Below are 21,108 nucleotides of genomic sequence, written 5' to 3' on the forward strand. Positions count from 1 at the left end.
AACGCACAACAAAATCCAGACATCCAGTGGAGACCTTTTGGTTGTAAATTAGGCAGTATACACTGGGAGACAATCCTCTACTCTTTTCAGAAGAGTTCATTCATTCTTTAATGTGCACTGAAAAAAAGGAAAGCAGCACGCTCAGCAGTTTACAGTTTTGACGATTGAAGCTACTCTCAATGGAGCCACACAGATCTAGGTGGGTTTCAGTTGGCATGTAGGCCTACTTACACTGTAGTTGTCAATACATGCTTGGTAATTGTGGTCTGAATAGAATAGAAATAGATAGAAAAATGTGACAGGTAGGAAAATTCAGGCTAAATTCACTAAGTATAATATGTAACTTCCGTTTGTTAGGAGGTAACAATTCGAAGGATGAATGGTTCTGAAGTTGATACCCCGGGCAACAATTCTTCTTATCGAGTCACTACGTAGCTAGTGTGTATGATCTTGCTTACGTAGTGTGGTAGAAGGATTCGCATTCGCAGGTAGCATGAATACCTGACGTGGGCCGCGATGTAAACGCTCCTTCTGTGGCCTGACAGGAGAGTGGAAATGGACCAGTACACCCAGGTAACCCCCTACTTTTCTCGAATGATGTACTGGGTTCACGAGCCAATTGTGTACACTGGGCCTACGGTTTAGAGTCCTTATCCGAGAAGCCTTGTTCCACCACCGGAACCATAGGGGAGCATGCCGTTCTAAACCAGCGCCAATATTATGGCTGTATTTCATGGTTCCCCTGTCTTAACCGCTCGGCCAATCGACTCGCCCGGACAACAATGAAGCATGTGAAGTAGGATTATTACCTATGAAACTCATAAAAATAGCCATAGTCACATTCCTTCCTTGTTAACACGTTGACTGCCAGACCTTTTTTTAAGGTTCCTTCCCGTGTGCCAAAACAAGTTTACATGTACAAACATGCTTTTTTGAAATTTTATCTAGTCATATGTCATCAAAATGAAGTGTCTAATAAATTGGCGGGAAAATATTAGGGGGGCGAGTATGCTCGTCGATGGCACTGTGATAGAACTTTTTACTGACTATGCCAAGTGCGAGTTATCTCGTCCGCTTTTTGCATGGGTTGGTATATGTTCAAAGGGCGCCCTCACTTGTACTGCTCGAGTGTACTACCGGCAAAATAACACAACAGACATATATGTCATTTGTACGTTATCGTCGAGGTGTATCTTCCCCGAACTACCAGCCGTTGAGTCTGTGGTTCTACAATGTATAATAAAGAAGTTATAAACGCTAGAATGTTTCCCCCGATTTGACGAGTATACTCGTTCCTGGCGCCCTCAGCAACACCCTATGAGCGAGTATACTCGTCGCTGGCAGCCAACGTGTTAAAGTTACAAACTTAAATGCTGTAATTCAAATATGGTACCGAATTTTTTAATTTGTTGAGCTCATGACAGAAAGTGCATCTTTAAATTTCTTCTTTTTAAGTCGGGCACTCGCTGCCTCGTACGACGGTCGTACGACAACTCCGCTACTTGTGACCGGAAGATGACGCGATGTTGAGTTTTGGTGCCAGTCTGAACGGATAGACCTTAAAAATGATCTGGTGCATGTTTGTCGTTGCATTGCGTTCTTCGGAGAATCGCGCCGTGGACGAATGCCGTGCACGTGAGTGCCCGACATTAGTTAATTCAACTTCTTTTTTAACAGCAAGGGTGACATGCTAGTTTTAAGCTTATAAATAGGTGCTTTAAAAATGGGACAATTTATATATCTAATTCTTCTTAAGATCACAAAACATCATACTTTTTTGTTAGAGACTGAGAAATTGTCGTGGGAAATTTACAATTAGTATTGTTTTTTTCTATATGTTTCATATTTACTTGTCACTTTTATTAAGAGGATGAATTTTATTGCTTATTGTTATGTAGTGTAGTATGTCCTGAAGAAGATATTTGGGGCATGAAGTTTTTTAATTGGGTGGCTTTTTTATAGTATGGTTGGATACACTTTAGTAGTTGTTAGGTTTTCTAGGCTGGGATTTCCAGCAGTAAATTTCTCTTTACAATTACTTTTGAATTTTGACATCTAGGATCTCAGTGCAAATTCTGGAACAACCGCCATAATAACAATTAGGACGCCCTCCTTCAATTACAATTACTTGCTATTGTTTTCTGCGTGAATTGGACGCTTCTATTTGTTACATGCAAACCGCAGAGAACGCTGTCTTGTTATTATAAAATCTTTGATTAGACCTATTGCAAAATCAAGCATAGAAAATTCATCCGCATATATTTTTTGAATGGAACACACAAAAAAAAATGGAAAAAAATATAGTCTTATTTTGCATTTTTTTCGTGTTTAGAAATGTCTAAGTTCAGTTAAACTAGTAATTTTGTATTATATATTGCCGGGAATAGGGCTTCAAGCATATCACTTTTATTTAATACTTGATTTTACTTGCTTGGAGATAATCTTGGAGTTTGCTTAAAGGTAAGGGAGCATCTCAAAACAAAACAACGCAAAATCGCGAAGACAATGCGATGGTATTATCGCTTTGAACCATCACGTTGCCGGCGCGATAGGATTAATTACTTGGAATATTCCATTATTTTTGGGTTCGTGGAAAGAAACCAATTACTGATAATAAGCGATGAAGTAATACACAAGACAAATGGTTTTATTTGAACACTTTATTATGGCATCGTAAAATTATGAATAAAAACACAAAACACATGGTTTTATTCGTAGGCCTAGGGGCGAAGTCTAGCCTAGGTAACATCGTTCATTCTTCATACATTCTGCTGTGACACAACAACACATGTGCTGTTTTGGTTACTTGGAGCCGAAGAAGGTGGTGAACAATTCATATAACAGCTTTTTCTTCTTGAATTCATTCAAGTGCCATTACGTGATAATCACTTCCCGCAATGTCTAGACACACTGAAATAAACATACCCAAATAAAACCAAATATTTCTATTCAAAACCTTTTTCATTTGAATTATTGGTATTATAATATAATATAATACGATTACATGGAGGGTAGGCCTACGCTATAACTTCATTCTCATTCAAGAATTCCACTACTCTGCTGATGACGAGGAAAGCACAGGATTGCTCCTTTTGAGGTTTTGCAGTGCTGATGAAGGGATACACTCGTGTGGGAATCTATTCAACAGGCCTGGATTCATCCAGACCATGGGACTTTTGATTTAAAGAGAAACGTTAACACTAAACATGCCTATGAAAAATGAAAATGTCGCGTGAAATAAGGCCGCTGTCGGCTAAACCTACTTTATGCTAGCCTATGTATGATGTATAATACCGGTACCAAATATGGAAAACACTGCAAATTGTTTTTTTGTGAATTGGCCAATTTTTGCTCTTTTTAAAAATGTACAATAGTAAATTCTTCATCCCTCTATTCTGATGGATTCATACTTACCTTTCTATTCTTTTTATATCGTCCTCTTTGTCGTACAGTACAGTATTTCGTTTGTGTGTTGTTCTTTTTAAAAATGTATAATGTAGTAAATTCCCCATCTCTCTATTCTGATGGGTTCAAACTTAACTTTCTATTCTTTTATATCACCCGTTTTGTCACACAGTATCCCATTTGTGTGTTGTTTTTTTTTAATTCTACATCCTCTATTGAATTTATTTATTATACCTAAAATTGGCATCAATCTATTGTATTTGCAAATTTCAATTTATCTAGAATGAGAATGCAAATATAAATAGATCTTAAGACTTTATGATTGTTCTGTGGTTTGTTGGATAATGCTCACGTCATCAGTTACCAACCTTTTGTTATATTCTGTACTAAAATAGTAAAAAAGTCCCAGGTCTGTGGTGATACTTAATCTCTTTTGTATTTTGTGCTAACAGTGTTTTTCTAAAAAGCAATTTGATTGGTTGAAACTTATCAGTTTACTTAGGCTAATTTAAATATGAACACGGTGTGACATGAATAGTATGAAGAACAATTAGTAAATAGAACTGTGATAATTTACACTTGACTATAAATACAAGTGCTATCATCATGTTTGCACTTGCTCTAGGTGACATCACAGATTGCAGTCATTCAAATTGGAGTCGCTCTCTTGAACTCTTATAGACTTACTACAGTCAGGTACAAAGGTATGAAAATATTTTTATTTTCATTTTCATTTTCTTTCTGATGGATGCAAATGTTTTTAAACTTTTGAGGTAATGTAAAGACTAATTGCCTATTTTAACAAATTATTCTGTATTTTAATCTATTTCAAATCCCTATTTTAGTAGGCCTACTTTAGATTTTAAGCCCCTGTTTTAGGTACTTTGTATATTAAAGAGATTAAGCATTAGTTTAGTGTTATTCCAACCCAGCTGTGTTGTAATGTAAGCCATGTTTAGAAGGAAACAAATTGCTTTCTGTTTCTGTCAGTACTACCTTAGAACTTGAGTTACTAATGTACAAACTTTTTTTTACTACTTCTGCATAAGTGAAATATCCCAGGTTCTACTCCTAGTACAAAATAATTGGCATGGGCAAGTTAATCACAGAAATTTTTGCACATAACTAGATTTTTGTGATCCATAAAAATCTTTTAATATTTAAGATGGATTAAATTCTTGTTGAGTAGGAACTAAAGACTTTGTTTTTAGAATTAGAATAGAATACAGTAATTCTTTATTTGTCCTCATTCAAATTGGAAATCAGAAATATGGGCCGGGCCTCTGGGAAGCCGCAGTTTAGTGCCACCCGACTTAGATACAGCATGTAATATGACGGATACATAGATAGTACTTAGCCTTCTGCCCTCTTAATATGAGGATTATTCAAGGAGACAAGCGATCAGACTAAAACCTGACAATATGCCGGGTTTGAACAGCACGAGAAGGAGGAACAATACCTCTAGGCCAACCCCTCAGCTCCCAACCGCTCAGCGCAAAATGTACAAGCCTAACACTCGAGACTTTTTAATACAGAGAAGTGTAGAGGACAGTGAAAAATGTACCAGTCACTGGGGACATGTTAGTTATTTGCATTATTTTTTTCTTTAGAAACGATTACGTTGTGTATATATTTACACTTTCTTCTGTGGCTCCTTTCAATTGACTTAAAAGAAAGGGTTGTCGATCATACAAACTCTATACTTGTAAAGTTTAGTTTGTGTTTGGAAGATGAACAATACTGGTAAAGTCCACATAGTGATTCACTGTTGTTATCAGTGCTCCAGAGAGCTTTTATAACTTTGTACACATATCCCATATCAAACTTTGTTTGTTGATCAGATGTCACCTACGTACTGAAGAAAACGCTGGGAGAAAAGTATATTTTAATGATAATATTGTCATCTTTATGCTTCACATCTATCTTAAAAACTGCTTGCGGCTCCAGATTTGATTTTTTTTTTCTCACACCCAGTTACAATCGGCTGCATTCCTTACTTCAGAATATTGGAAGTACCACATCCAATTGGTTTCACTAGTTCCAGGATGTTATACTTATACACTTGCTCTGGATTTAAATTTTAAATTGTGAATACAAAACATGTGAATATTAAAGCTATAATATGCTAATGCTATAATATTTTTAAATAATATTTTTTATTATTTAATTCACCCTCTGTACTGTATTTAATTTGTTTGTGTGAATATGTAATTATAATTCAATTACAGATTATGTGAATATTATAATAGTATAAATACTGTACATATGAATATAATACTGTATGAATGTAGTAGTATATAAATAAATGTGAATAAGTGTGTATGTCGGGCACATCCGGTTATAAGATAAGCATTGTAGCACAAAATGTGTTCGTAATTACTGATACTGTAGATAAGATACTGCTATACTAAATTATATCATAATCAATCGGTACTTATAAAAAAGAATTTTTATGTGTGTGTGTGTGTGTGTGAATAAATTGAATGTTAATATTGAAGATTACTGTAAATTATAATTTAATGGCTTGAATCATCTCTCTTCCGATTAGGTTAAACTTGTGTGGCAGTCATATTTTTAAAGTTTGCGAGTTTGATTCCAACTCTGGCAAATCATAATTACTTGCGTCCCTGGGTGTAAGTGGGTACCCTGGTAAGCTTGAATGCCAAACCATTCTACTTTTAAATGTTATGGAATACTCCCTATGGTCTTGAGTAGGTGATTCGTTGATATTCCATTCAATTACCTTGGTGATATGTGAAGTGCATCTAGTTAGTAGACAATATGAATCCACTATACTTCTAACTAGCATTATTTTACACTTTGTATTGGAAGCAAAGTTACTAGAAACACAAGATAGATTAGAACTCTCCACAGAAAAGAATCTGTTATCACCGAATTGCATTGTTGGTAAACTGTACTTACGTAAGTTTGTTTATTCCCAGTTGTGCATGGCGCTCCATTGAAGGAGGCACTGTGTACGTCTGGATCTGGTCTGGATATAAACTGCCATTAAACAGAAGGGCACTGCATACGTCTGCATATGTTGTGTTTCTAGTATCGTTGATTGGAATGGCACATCCCATCAATCTGAATTTTCTTCTGCTCTTGTTATTAATAAACAATTTTTTGTATAATAACCAATACAAGAGTACTCTACTAAACAATAAAAAAATCAGAACCATTACAAAGTTGCTTTGAATGTGTTATGAATTTGAGTTATCAATTTATTGTTTCATCAAAACAAATATGGCATACATATGTAAGGCCTATGGATGGTTTTTATTATTGTTTGAAATGATAGATTATGTTTTATATATTTATTTATTTTGATGATATCAGTAATCAGTATTTATATCACCAAATTATGAGTGGCATTGGCACTGTCATCTTTATGTTAACTTAGACACCAGTATACAACATAATAATAAATAAATTAAACCTTTTAGAGTTGAATCAGTGCATCATCAAAAAACTTGCACCAACTTGACAACATTGAAAAAAAAAAAGGCTACTAAAAATCATTTGGGTTTTTCATCCCTTATTTTCCGTTTATGATACCATCACACTTTATGACTTCTAGTATTGTGTGCATAATTATCTTTTCATACACTCAATTATGGTTCTCTTTGTAAAAATTTTACATTTTTATTGTAAGCAGTCTGCGTGTAGCTGCAGTGAAACACTTGATTAGCCTCACAGAACTCATTTATTTTTTACAAAACAACTTTAATAGTTGGGCTTTTGTTCATATACCTCATATTATTTGAAAAAAATTCTTCAGTGCAATGCCTATAGTAGTGTTTTGAAATTGGATTTTTAGATAGAATGAAAATAGACAAAAAAAAATTCATACAGGATGTCCTAGTGTGTCACTAGGGAAAGTATATCAAACCTAAACTTTCACAATTATTTTATCTGTCATGTACCTGTTCTTTCCCAGCCTAATGAACCATGGTGATCACCGAAGCTAATAATAATAATAATGCCAAGTCCTGGCAAAGAAAACTAAAAGGATCACCATCCTATTGTGGCGTTCATAGGTGTGTTAAAGTCCCTTAATCTGGGTAACGACTACAAACTAAATGCTATAGCATCTACAATTTTTTTTCTTCCCTAAACTATGAACAAGTAGTACAGTGTTATCCACTTAAAAGAGTTCAGTGACCTTATTTGAGTTGGGACTTTGATATTGAGATTTAAAAAAGTAACTATTGGACTCTAATACTGATCTATCGTGAGAACTTTGATTAAAGTTTGTGTCTGCTCTATAATCTTTATTAGTGTTTTTATATAAATGGCATGTAGTCAAGCAGGAGAGAGTGCATTCTCTACAGTTGTTTCAGCTGTTGTTTAATTAACATTTTTCAATAATTGAAGTTCTATCAAACATGACTCAACATTTTTTATAATAAATTATCTATTTTAATATTGCTTCTCAGGTACTGAAGACATGGTCTATTGATGATGCCTGAATTTTGGATGATAAAATAAATCTAATGCACCAAGACAGCCAGTTAGAATGCCGACTGGAGAAAGGAAAAAGTCTTCTGAAAGTGCCAAGTAAGCTTTCATTCATTATCTGTAATGTTTTGGTTTATCCATCACAAACTACAAAGTCTTGTACCTGATTCACACAACAAAAATGTCCTAAATATTAGCAAATTTTACCGAGGATATTTCTGTTGAGGGAATGCATGCTTGGATAAATAACGACCTTTCACTTTGGTATCACATGTATCTTCACTATCTGAGCTATCCTACAGATATCCCTGTTACTACATACTCCTACCAAACTTTTGGGGGGGGGGGGGGGTTCACAGCTTGAGGTCAAAGGTCACAGGGGTCATCTTGGTGTCAAATCCTGAAAAATGACTGAGTTCATGTTCTATTGAACATTGTATCTTTAGTTTGTTTTTATGTATTATTTATTGAAAATTATGTGTCCTTATTAAGCTTGTCAACAAAACAATTTTCCTTTTTTGCACAAATAAAGTTTCTCTATTCTGTATTGAGATGCATGGAATTGAATTTTATTTGAAAATGCAACCATAAACTTATTAGATTGTGGTAGAAACTCTGTTTTCAAATTGTTTAATATTTGTGTGATTGAATGATTACGACCTTGCGTTGGAATAATAGCAGAAATACCATTGATGTTTTTACGCTGCATTGAAGCAATTTTGATTACAGATAGCACATTATCTCTGCAGTTATTGTACATAAAAGTTTCGCCAACCCTGACTTTAACCTTCGTAATATACAAAGTGTATACACATAAACTTAATATGTTACATTTTGAAGTGCATGTTAATGAGAGGAAATATTGAAATGTTGGACCGGTATCATGATTTTTTTGTTATTTGTATATTAAATTATCTGATGGGCCAAGGACATTTAATATACTTATTTTGATGTGAAGGTGTTAGTTTTGTGTTTGTATAAACCTCCTGCTTGAAAAAGAGAACATTAATCTAAGTATTGGAATGTTAACACCTGTCAGTTATTCAATATATTTATGTTCAATTGTGTTTAGAAAGGAGGTTGAGTTTTAGTTTGGATGCTACCCTAAAAATAGATAGTTTATGATAGCATGAGGATAAGATTGTAATCCACTAAAAAAATATTTAAAAGCAAAAAAAAAAAAAACAACATACATATGAAACAAAAACATATCAGGAATGCTGATTCACTCAACAAATTCAAGAAACTCCTTAAAACCCACCTTTTCGATTTGCACTTTCACAATTAAACTGTTCAGCTTGAATTTTTCTTATTTTTATTTATTAAAGTCTTCTCAATGTTTTGTTGATTGTTGTTAAGCACTTAGAGGCATCCAGTATTCTGTGCTATATCAAATTTAACTTTATTATTATTTTATTTGCATGCTGGTGAAAGACAGCTTATTACAAGAAGAAATTAAAGGCATTCTTGTTACTCCTACCTATAAAAGAAAAGTGACAAGTGATTGCAGAAAAGATAATAATTGTGAATAAGTTTCCACATGGTATTATGAGTTAGCTCTGTTATTAATTTATTTTTAATTCTAAATTATTTGTGAATTTACCAGGTACATGCAATCATCCATCCACCTGTAACTTGTAAGACCTTCTGTTGTGCTCTAAACTGGATAATCAATAATTATAATTAATTTGCAGGATGTGCTAAACACCCTACTGACAATACAGTAGCTTCATTTTTTAGCATCATCTGCATGTTAATTTTCTTATTCCTGAATAGACATCTTGTGATTGGTCAACTGTATTGTCTAATAGGCTTACATCAAAATTGTCCAATTATTTGTTTGTATTTAAAAAAATATATATATATATAATGAATGCCATACCACAGTAGGCAGTTTGTGGTCAGTTGTACTGAATACACCGAAAACTGCTAAATGTGAAAAATATTTATACAATGTTTATTTTTCAAATATTGTACAGTCTTATCCAATCTTACACAATCATCTATTTTTCCAAAAATGTTCTACGATAGGCCTATTCCAGCCTTTTTTGGACATTAAAAAAATATTTTTCAATGTCAAAAAAAAAACTAAAAACTAAAATGCTGACTCTCAATTTCAAACATTTTTGGGTCGGTTGGGCGTGACCAACACAATAATTTTTTTCATTTGGCCTAAAGGGGAAACTTTAGTTTTGTTTTTTCTGTATTGTGGTTTTAGTATACATCGATGTCTCCTCATTGGCTTTTGTTTAAGTACCCACAGGGTGAAGAATTTTTTTAAAAGTACAGTACGGTATTGAGCTTCGTTTATTCAATATTTTTGAACATGTTTTTTATTCCACTTTGACAGAGATCAAAACAATTTTAGATTTCACTGATTTAGAGTCATTAAAGATATTGCCTGCTAAAAAAATTGGGGAAAACATCAAAACTTCAATGATAATATTGAATAGCTCATTCAAAAGATCAAAAGTTATTAGCTTCCAACCAGAAATAGGTAGAAATTTTTTTAATTTTTACTATAAAAAATTCCTCGAATTGATCACCCAGCCAACTTTAGAATAGAAGAAAGGTTGAATTTACATGTTTACACTGACGGGAAATTTTTTTCATTCTCATTTAGATTTTCAATTGTATTCAAATATAAATTTTTTTTTTAAGCTCATGACAGACAGTACTGTATGGTTGTATTTGAGATCATTCGTTGGCAGAATACATGATATTGTTATGGCTTCAAATAATGTCTTGCCAGGTACATTGAGAAGCACATAAGACAGTTAAAATAGATAATTTAAAAAAAATACCATCATAAAAAAAGAACTCAAAGAACAATTGAATTATAACTGTGCACAACCTTGTGGCAATTGATATAATCGTCCATAAAAGATCTCTGTTGGTAATTTAGTAGGTCAGGTTTCACAATTTGTGTTTTATGAGCAAAAAAGACATTCATTCACATACTACCAAGGTACTGGCCCTATTTTCTGCAAAATTAACATGATTTTTCTCATGCTGGTTTTTCTTTATTATGTGGCACATTTGATGCTCGTTTTTCTATGCAGTAAATATTATCAAAACAATCTGGTTAATTTCAGATTTAGTTTAAATAAATTTATTGTAAACTTCCAAAATTTAGTATTCAATTGCTATTGCTATTACCAGGACCTCAGGGAAGAACAGTGTACAGTAGCAATGCTGACTGAGTATCCAGAATAAAGATAGATTTCTATCTATCTATCTATTGCTAGTTACAGTTCCTGCAAGTTCCGTTAAACGTATCTTCTGTCTTGTTGTGTACATGCTAGAGAAATTCAGTCATGTAATTTACATTTATATCTTCCAGCTTAATCCTCTCTGATATTTATGAGTATTCCATTACAGTATGTCTACAGCTGAATGCTTTATTAAAATATTCATGAAGCGGTCCACCATAATGAAATCGGAACTTTCTGTTCCTAAACTGAAATGTCATCTCTAAGTGATTGGTTTTTCCGTGATTATAATTCTGTAGCTCATAGAGTAGCAGTTTTCACAGTTGATGAGAACCTTTGGTATAAAGGCCAACTCAGCGTTTTGTAACTCAGACCGCATTTTACAACGCAGTCCAGCGCAATTGGTTGCTGGGGACAGTCACGAGAATGTTAAACTCTAATCAATTAGTTTAACCGAGTGGCTTGTGCCCAGTACAACTGACCAGCTTAGTTTTAACGAGCCGAAAAGTCCAAAGCGAATACACGTCCCAGTTAAACTGGATTAAGTCACAAATTAGTTGATTTTCATGGCTCGGTTAGTTTTACCATTTCTCGCAGTATAACTAACCAACTCAAAAAATCCAAGTGCGGACAGCGGTAAGATTTACCCATTGGAATGTTATCAAGTTCTCTGTAGAATATTCCCTTTTGTAAATTCAGTGTGAATTTGTGTTAACACTAGTGTGCTGATTACAACTTATATCAAATTCTTCCTTGGAGAATTATAAAATTTTAAGTTCATTTGTGCAAGAAGCAACCATACAAAGAACTTCTTGATGTATGATTTTACCATTGTAGAACAAAGATTTTGTTAATATTATTGGGATTATTATTATTAAGCAATCAAATGTTATTTATGATTGCCTAATAATAATAATCAAGTATCCTGTTCAGAGGGTTGAGTGGCAATATGTAGTAATATCTAATGCTTCTGGTTATTGTGGTTACCTGCCTAATTATGTACGGTACATATTAAAGGGCATTGAACCTAATTGTAGATAGGGTTTTGTGTCATGAATGCTCTTTGACCTCAAAAATTATGGAAATAGGTAATACCATTATTAGCTTTTTTTTGTTTTCAATGTAAAGGATTTTGTGGCTCACTTCAAAGCTTGTCACGACTAGTGTAATATTTTGCTTAAGGCTTTCAATGTGCTGTCTGTTTGTCAGTCAATATCAAGCCAAGTGTAGTGACTTGGCAGTTCAAAACTGGTGATAAGTTGTACAACCTCATAGAGATTTTAGGAATAGAAATTTTGTCTATAGTTGAAAAAAATATTTGTGGTAAAATTTACGTCTTGAAATATCGGTACTATAATTAAAACCATTGTCCTGAATTGCGTATGGGCGTGGTCCGTGACTACCTAGCCGCTGTAAAGAGGCACTTATAGTAGCTACACGTTAACGTCAATCATCAGCGGCTGAAATGAATCATAGGATCGTGGTAACCTCTACTCTCCTGAAAGACACAATGGGTCCTTGAAAGTACAAACGAGGCAGATGTGTAGTAACACTGGACCTCAAGTTGTTATCCGAGAACACTTGGTTTTGGTTCTACCAACCAAACCCCTGGACGAGAAGCAGCTCGAACCACGCCAATGTTAAGGCTGTAGTTAGCGTTGCCCCACCTTACCGCTACCACTTGACTAGCCCGATTATGTGACATAACACAGGTTTTGGTTGTTTTTTTTTTTTAAGTTTATAATGTTTAACTGAATCATGAGTACAAGTAATTTAGCTATGAGGCTACGAGTTGTATGAAGTTTCAATAAAAATATTTAAAAAAACAAAAAAATCATAGAGACTGATATATAATAGATCCTAATAAAATTATTTGTTATTGGTGTACAACAAAAATTGCTGAATAGTTGAATAGATGTTGAAAAGCTGATTATTTCGTATTTCCACTTAGCTATAGACTAAAGTTCATCATCATGTAACCAATAAAAACCACTCCAAAATTCCTTCACTGTAGTCTTTCTATTTGGCAATCTGATTGGTCAGATTTGGAATTACAGCAACTGAACCTAAACTGAGCATGCTCAGTATAATTTCAGAGTAGCCTTGCTCTCATTTTTAATAATATTAGGCCTACTGATTTTTGTGAGTTTTATTTTAAATTATGAATTATTTATATATATAATTGTATTAAGTTACTGTTCTGACTGTGTCAGTTAAAATAGCAAATTATTATTTTTAATGATGAAATCTTAAGCAAAGGTTATATCAAGTTTTGGGAAACACTCAAATAAACCTAGGCAGGCTAGTCAATTCTAATGAGTTTTTATCACTAACAAAGTTTCAGTGTTCATATTTTAAATTATGAAAGATTTTAATGAAAGTTATATTTTTTGCATATGTGCCCAGTTTTAAAATTATAATATGTCTATAATTCCAGTGCTACTGTAGTAAATTATTTATTTTTGTGGAATGCCATTTAAATTTTAGAGGTTTTCCCCAATTTTTTAGCAGACAGTGCACCTTAAAAATTTTAGTCATGGAAGTGTGCTTTCAGGCTTTGTTCTATCAATTCACTGACTGTGATTCAGTTCTCACGGTTTTAAACTTTGGGCATTTAGTATAAGAACTTGACAATATGATTTTAATTTCAAACTGACATATAAATTAGTACCACACAAAATGGATAAGAATTATATTTTTTATGAGATTATCAGATTTTCAGATAATAAAGAAACCCTGCAATAGAGTACAATATACAGTATTTCCCAACATTGGTTTCCTTAGATCCTTAAGGTCTGTTGAACTTGGCACCCAAAAATAGAATTGAAAAGAAATATTATTACCAATGTCATGCGGATATGAAGCCAAACAGAAACAAATGGTAAACTTTATACAGGGGACGAAAAATTAGGTCAGACTAAATACATTTTAATACTTTAATCATGGATTTTAGCCAACCAAAATGTGTGGGGTGAGTGATGGTGATATGACGTTTCATGACGAGGCTTATGACGAGGAGTTTTGTCATGAGAGCCGTGGTATTAGAAGGTGGGTATCTTAACCATCAAACTACAGTATTTAACTCCAATCAGGTGCTTATATCTGAGTGTAACATTTGGCAAAGACAAATGATGATATTAAACTTCAATATGTTTTAGGAGGAGATTCAGTTTTTATTTGTGATGAATCTACCTCTATTTTTGATAATTTCTGTAAAAAATACATCATAATTGCTTGGGAGAAACGCTCACAACTAAAAAATTCACAACAATAGTTTACTGTAAATGTATCGTTGCTTATCAAATTGTGTAATGTTAATTTTTTTTTTTTTTTTATCAACAAGTGGACTCTACATCGTAGTCTGTATTCCTTAAGTACTGTATAGTAGGTCTACCATTGGTATTATCTTTTTGTTGTAAGACTTTTTCATCTTTGGATTTTATATTTTGTAGGTTAGTTATTTTATGCATTTACTTTACAGTTGACCTGTAAAGTATTTCTGAGTATGAAATGCGATGTGAAATGTGATCTCATTTAATTTCATATTTTCTACCTTTCTTTAATTTTGTAATATTATATACAGTCGATTGTTATTTATTTTGATTTTTAAATTTTACCCTTTTTTTTGTTTTTGTTTGTACGAACGAACCAATTGATATTGAGTGCCACCGATTCAAAGGTGTATGTTCAAATAAATAAATATAAATAAACTTATCCAGACAATATGGACTTGTATACTGTACAGTATACCCTAAAATGGGACATGGTATCTAACAAATGGCTGATTGTATACCCTGCTTTAACAACTTTTGATGTTTAAAACTGAATCATTTTTTTTTTTCTAGGGAGGATTTGAATCGTCTTTTGAAACTTCTTATCACACATCCAAGCAAGCAACAGGTGGGTATATCACAGTTAGTGCCAATACAATCTCAATTATACGCAACCATACTATCAATTTCCAAATCTAAATTAGTAAAACTTATTAACCATGTCCCCAATTTAAATTTGCACCATACATTATAAAATATATGCTAAATGCAAGACATTGACGTTTATTTTTTTTCCCGCACAGCTACCTTCATTAAAACATGAAGGGAGTAACAACAATAACAACAACAGCCCTCCATCCAAATACAGTGGTATTCTTCAGCACCAGAACTCAGAGGCAATAGCATTAGAAGCTTTCAGGTGGGCCAATAAGTATTGTAAGATTATCGTAAAGAAAATTGTATAATTAAAGTAATATAGTGAAACTATAATAAGGCCTCCTACTGTATTAGAAGAAAGTTAGTTTTTTATGAGGTATTGTGATATCCAATAAAGTGGTTTTTCCAATCAATCATCCAGTTAATCAACTAAATCACTAGACCAATTAAGCAATCAATCAATCAATCATTCATTTTATTAATTTATAAATAATGATTTATTTAGCGTCTATTCATGTGATTCAAAGTGCTGGCCATTACAAAAAATAGAATTGCATTCAATATAACAGTAATCAAAAGTTGACATAATTTTCTACGCATTACTACACTTTATAATTTTTTGTAATAAATTGTATTCTTTTGTAATCTTATTTTATAGCTCAACCTACCAAAATGAAAGACAGTTCAGTACACATCCTCTCTCTAAGCAATTTGACCAGGTAAGTGCTGACTCTTTGGCATTGAGAATATAATCCTGACCCATGAAATTTATTTTTTAATTGCTAACTTTGTATTTTCCTAATTAATAAATAATTCTGTTACTATATGTGCCAAAGAAGGAACAAGGAACTATGTTCCCAACTCACTTAAATCCATTAAAATTAACGCAACTTTCAAGATAAAATTTAAAAGAATATTTAAGTAATGAACAACTAAAAACTTAACAAACCAGTGTTATGTTGCCATGTATCTTATTTTTGATTGAATTTGTTGTTGGCCTACTGTTTATGTGTTGTATTTATATATTTTGATACCTTTTCTGACTTTTTTTTCTGAATTTTACCTCTTTAATTTTAAACTACTCACTTTTCTGATTTTAATGATCTGGACCCCATTGGAAATAAGTCATTCTTGTTATGTGTTTGGAGGATAGTGGCTGTTGATAGCTGATGAAGTATTAGAAGTGAATTGAAGGACGCTTGCGTATATAATTTAGCGTCAAACAGATAAAAAAATAATACAGGGTTGCCATATAAAACATTTGAATACCAGGGTATTACAGTAAAATGTATTATTGTTAAATTAGGACAAATGCTCATTGTATCAATGTCTGCTCGTCAGGAGAGCCATATAATGCGAAATGAAACAAATCTCTTAAAAACTATAGTATGTCAATTCAATAAAATGAGACTGTACATAACTTGACAAATGTACTGTACCATGTTTTTAGAATCTGAATTCCAGGGTGAAATTACAACAATTGTGGTTAACAAAAAGTTCTATAAATAACATAGTATAAAGCTAATTGCCTAATTTTAGGTGTTATTCGTAGATTAAGATATTTTTTACCCAATTCTTCTCTTAGACTTTTAGCAAATTCTTTTGTATTACCTTTTTTCAATTATTGTAATACTGTATGGTCCAATTGCACAGCTGCGCACCTTAATTCACTCCAGGTCTTACTAAATAGACTAGCCAGAATTATTTTGCATGCTGATATTAGAACACCTGTTAATGACCTTATGTAATCTCTTAACTGGAAGGATGTAAACCAACAATGGGAACATAATATTCTTTTAATGACATTTAAATATAACTCCCGACTTTTCAATTTGACATTCAAATATTTACTGCCATGCCCCATGTTTAGAAAGATTTAGAAATTGCTTGAATGTTTTCTGTTTCCTGTTTTTTTTTTTTTTTTTGTATTTCTTCTGCTTGTAATTTATTTAAGCAAATGAAATTAAAAATATCTCATCTGAACTGAAGTCATGTTAGATACTGCTCATTGGCTCAGATAGACACAATTAGGTCAACGTTTAGTAGTATTAATGTGAGCGAAAATTCTGATTTTGCTCACGTAAAAAGTGTAGAAAAACGTGCTTCTGTTAGTGAATAAACCACTTTGAAATCCACTCAAGAAATTAGGTTGATTGTTGCTCTATCCCTGTCCACTTAATGTGCATCACGTGTGTATCGCTAATCATGCTGAAAGGAACGTGATTGATAAGTGCATTTGCATCGTGAACTTTTTAAGAGGATAGTGTCTTCTTGTTGAGGTTATACTCGATGCATGCATCTTGCTCTTTTTGTTATTGAAGAAGATGGTATTGCTTAGCTTGGGTCATCAACATAATATATTTGCCAAATTGTACAAACATTTTCTTATGTACATGTAGATGATAATTAACAGTAATAATTTGTACATATGTAAACAAAGCATGTATCAATACTTGCTCTTTATATTACAGATCTTTTCAGCTATTGTTAAAAACAGGCTCTGCTCAAGGTAAGTAAAAAAAATGATGATAATGATCATATTGAGAGTTAGTATGTTTGTAATAGTTTTAAGAATTGGATATTAGATTCTCATCAGGTGCAAGTATCTAGTATTTGGCAAATTTTGTAATACTCAATTTTCAGGTTTTGGTGTAATTCGACTATTTCAAAACTTACAATATCCCAAAGTAACAAATGTTAATATCAAGCTATATATCAACAGCTTTTAACCAGTGACTGTTGAAATTCAACTGAACATGCGAAATGTGACTAATTGCACTTTATTAAAATGGTATCGCTTTACAAATTGACCGTTGATTATCATAATACATTTAATTTAGTGTTAGGAATGCTAATTCAGTTCTACTTGTGTTTTAATTAACACACTGGAATTTAATTGGTAAAGTAGTAATCCTTACACAGTTACCTTAGTACTTTTGCTACGAGTTCAATTAATTTTTGCTTATCTAGGGTCCTGAGTAATAGCATGATCGCCAAGAGTTGCTAAGAAATCATTTAATCAAAGTTGGATTTTGCAATTCAGTGTATGGCTACGAACACACTAGAGTCTCAAGCCTGGCTTGACTCACCGCGGGTGAGATTTCAAGCCAGGCTCGAAATTCTGGGTTGGTTACACTTTACCTGAATGTAGTTCGATCGACCTCCAAATTAGGAAAGTGGAAACAGGAAGTTAGAGCGCTGCTACAATCAAAATACCGGCCCCGCGTGCTAATCTAGATGATCTAGGCCTAGGCTCAGATGTACGGTAATGGCGATGCTAGTTTTTGGATTGATAAGTGCATTTATAAATGACAACTGATGATTGCCGTGGGTTTTTTATTCAAGAACTTCTAAACGCAACAGTCATTGACTGTGATTGGTCGACAGCCGACGATGAAATGTGAATCCCGGTCACGCCGGGATCAATCCAGGGTCAATCTGGGTACTGAGCCGGGATCGAGATAGGTAGATTAAGATGAGGTCACCACAGGCGCAAGTCGATTCAGGTGCGGTCACATTACAAAAATCTCACCCGCGGTGAGTCAAGCCAGGCTTGAGACTCTAGTGTGACCGTAGTCAAAAACAATAAAACCTTGAATAGAACCTTGAGTTAATCTGGAGAAGAAGCCCATCTTAAATTGAAGCCCATAGGCTTCTTTTCAATATAGCTTTGCTTCTATTTGAGGTTTAATGGTATGTAGTGGGTTTTTGCCAAAGGATGCAAAACACATGCAAAGTTTCTTTGTATTGGTATTTATTTTTAGATCATTTCGCGTTCTTCCCTGAACCGCCAGGGTGAGTTTATTAAGTGCAAAGCAATTGTATGTTTGGACAGGTGTGGACGTGACCTTGCATCCTTGGTGCCCTGAACAAACGCTGTCAGAAGTGAACCCGCGTCCCAGTCAGTGTGATTTAAAGGAGGTTTCCAGTTGTGCTGCAAATTTCAGCACGCATTCCTACTATGTGGAAAACTATCCTTCCTACCTGGTACTTTTAACGATGAAGTGAAGCAAATGCTGTGCTCAAGGATGCGAAGAAGTGATTACAGTCTCTCTAACTCCCGACTTTTCAATTTGACATTCAAATATTTACTGCCATGCCCCATGTTTAGAAAGATTTAGAAATTGCTTGAATGTTTTCTGTTTCCTGTTTTTTTTTTTTTTTTTTTTTTTTTTCTGCTTCTGCTTGTAATTTATTTAAGCAAATGAAATTAAAAATATCTCATCTGAACTGAAGTCATGTTAGATACTGCTCATTGGCTCAGATAGACAATTAGGTCAGCGTTTAGTAATATTAATGTGAGCGAAAATTCTGATTTTGCTCACGTAAAAAGTGTAGAAAAACGTGCTTCTGTTAGTGAATCAACCACTTTGAAATCCACTCAAGAAATTAGGTTGATTGTTGCTCTATCCCTGTCCACTTAATGTGCATCACGTGTGTGTATCGCTAATCATGCTGAAAGGAACGTGATTGATAAGTGCATTTGCATCGTGAACTTTTTAAGAGGATAGTGTCTTCTTGTTGAGGTTATACTCGATGCATGCATCTTGCTCTTTTTGTTATTGAAGAAGATGGTATTGCTTAGCTTGGGTCATCAACATAATATATTTGCCAAATTGTACAAACATTTTCTTATGTACATGTAGATGATAATTAACAGTAATAATTTGTACATATGTAAACAAAGCATGTATCAATACTTGCTCTTTATATTACAGATCTTTTCAGCTATTGTTAAAAACAGGCTCTGCTCAAGGTAAGTAAAAAAAATGATGATAATGATCATATTGAGAGTTAGTATGTTTGTAATAGTTTTAAGAATTGTAATGATTATGATGATTATCATTGTTGTAATGATTGAGCATGATAATGATTAATAATCTGGTGAGCCGTACTAGTCTTAACAGTAATCAAACAATAAGAAAATGGTAGCACTTTATAGACTAGTTGAAAAATGTATTGTCACAAACTTTCGTGTACACAGTACACTTCTTCAGGTGACTAGAGATAAGATGCCTTTTAAGAAAATCTTAAAAGGCATCTTATCTCTAGTAAATTTTCTCAGTCTACCCCTATCAATGGTACTTTTCCTTGTCACAGCACTAAATGTGAGCTTTGCCATCTTATTCATTCTGAAAGTCACATACTTGGACCCAATGGCTATATCATCAACATCAAAGGACACTTCACTTGCTCATCCACTAACATCATCTATGCCATTATGTGCAATATATGCCCCAATGCTGTTTATATTGGTCAAACTGGCCAAACTCACAGAAATAGAATTAATGGTCACAAGTTTGACATTAGACATAAGTTAATTAAGAAACCTGTAGCTGAACATTTCACTTTCACAGGTCACACTCAATAATCTTAGAGTTTGCTGTAGTTAAGAAGGGTAATTTTAAGAACAATCTAGATAGGGAAATTTGTGAACAGAAAATAATTAAGCAACTTGACTGTGTTAAGAAAGTATAATACATACTCCAAGTATTGAAATACACGCCATCGTGTTGGGATTCAATATTTCGACATTAATTATGTCATCATCAGGAATCAACTGTGTTAACTTGGGTTTAAACAAAGACTATGGCTTTCTTGCCCACTACAGGGAATGATTTCATTGTTATGTTAATACCTCCATTGTTTTTATTACTTGCCTTTTGTTTTAGACCTTTTATATTCGATTGCAAGTTGCTCCTCTTATCATTCACCTGAAGAAGTGTACTGTGTACACGAAAGCTTGTGACAATACATTTTTCAACTAGTCTATAAAGTGCTACCATTTTCTTATTGTATGATTATGATTATAATGGTTAATTGTGATTGTATGATTCTGTTGATGATAATACTGTACTTTATGGTTGTGACTGTAATTAGATTAGAAAATGATAATTATGTGTGTAATGATTAGTTATTAATGGTGATTGTAATATAATAATTTTGATCATGATTATGTTGATGATGCTTGTAGTTATTTGATGATTTTAATAATTATGAAAACAATACACTTAGATTCGCTGAAAATGATCATTGTGTTATATAATTTATGTGAAATTGTGCGAATAATATCAGAAATGCCGTAAAGTGTCTAACTCTGG

The 21,108-nt window shown here is 33.3% G+C and overlaps 1 protein-coding gene across 7 annotated transcripts in view; it reads left to right on the forward strand.

The window, feature by feature from the left end:
* LOC117116142 (serine/threonine-protein kinase Nek10-like) overlaps nt 1–21,108 on the forward strand; it is a 55,447-nt gene that overhangs the window by 10,164 nt on the left and 24,175 nt on the right. For 5 of the 7 annotated variants that reach the window (XM_033260124.1, XM_033260122.1, XM_033260128.1 and 2 more), the window contains 5 exons: nt 7,845–7,965; nt 14,924–14,978; nt 15,154–15,269; nt 15,666–15,726; nt 17,479–17,516. In XM_033260124.1, coding sequence (XP_033116015.1) covers nt 7,925–7,965; nt 14,924–14,978; nt 15,154–15,269; nt 15,666–15,726; nt 17,479–17,516 — 311 coding nt within the window. In that variant the 5' untranslated portion in view covers nt 7,845–7,924. Of the gene's footprint in view, nt 1–4,010; nt 4,110–7,844; nt 7,966–14,923; nt 14,979–15,153; nt 15,270–15,665; nt 15,727–17,478; nt 17,517–19,725; nt 19,764–21,108 lie in introns of those variants that run through there. The other 2 variants (XM_033260125.1, XM_033260127.1) reach the window with 2 other exon arrangements.

The sequence above is a fragment of the Anneissia japonica genome, unplaced genomic scaffold, assembly GCF_011630105.1.
Source record: "Anneissia japonica isolate Jap-2015-1 unplaced genomic scaffold, ASM1163010v1 scaffold287861_len940595_cov192, whole genome shotgun sequence".
NCBI classification, from domain to species: Eukaryota; Metazoa; Echinodermata; class Crinoidea; order Comatulida; family Comatulidae; genus Anneissia; species Anneissia japonica.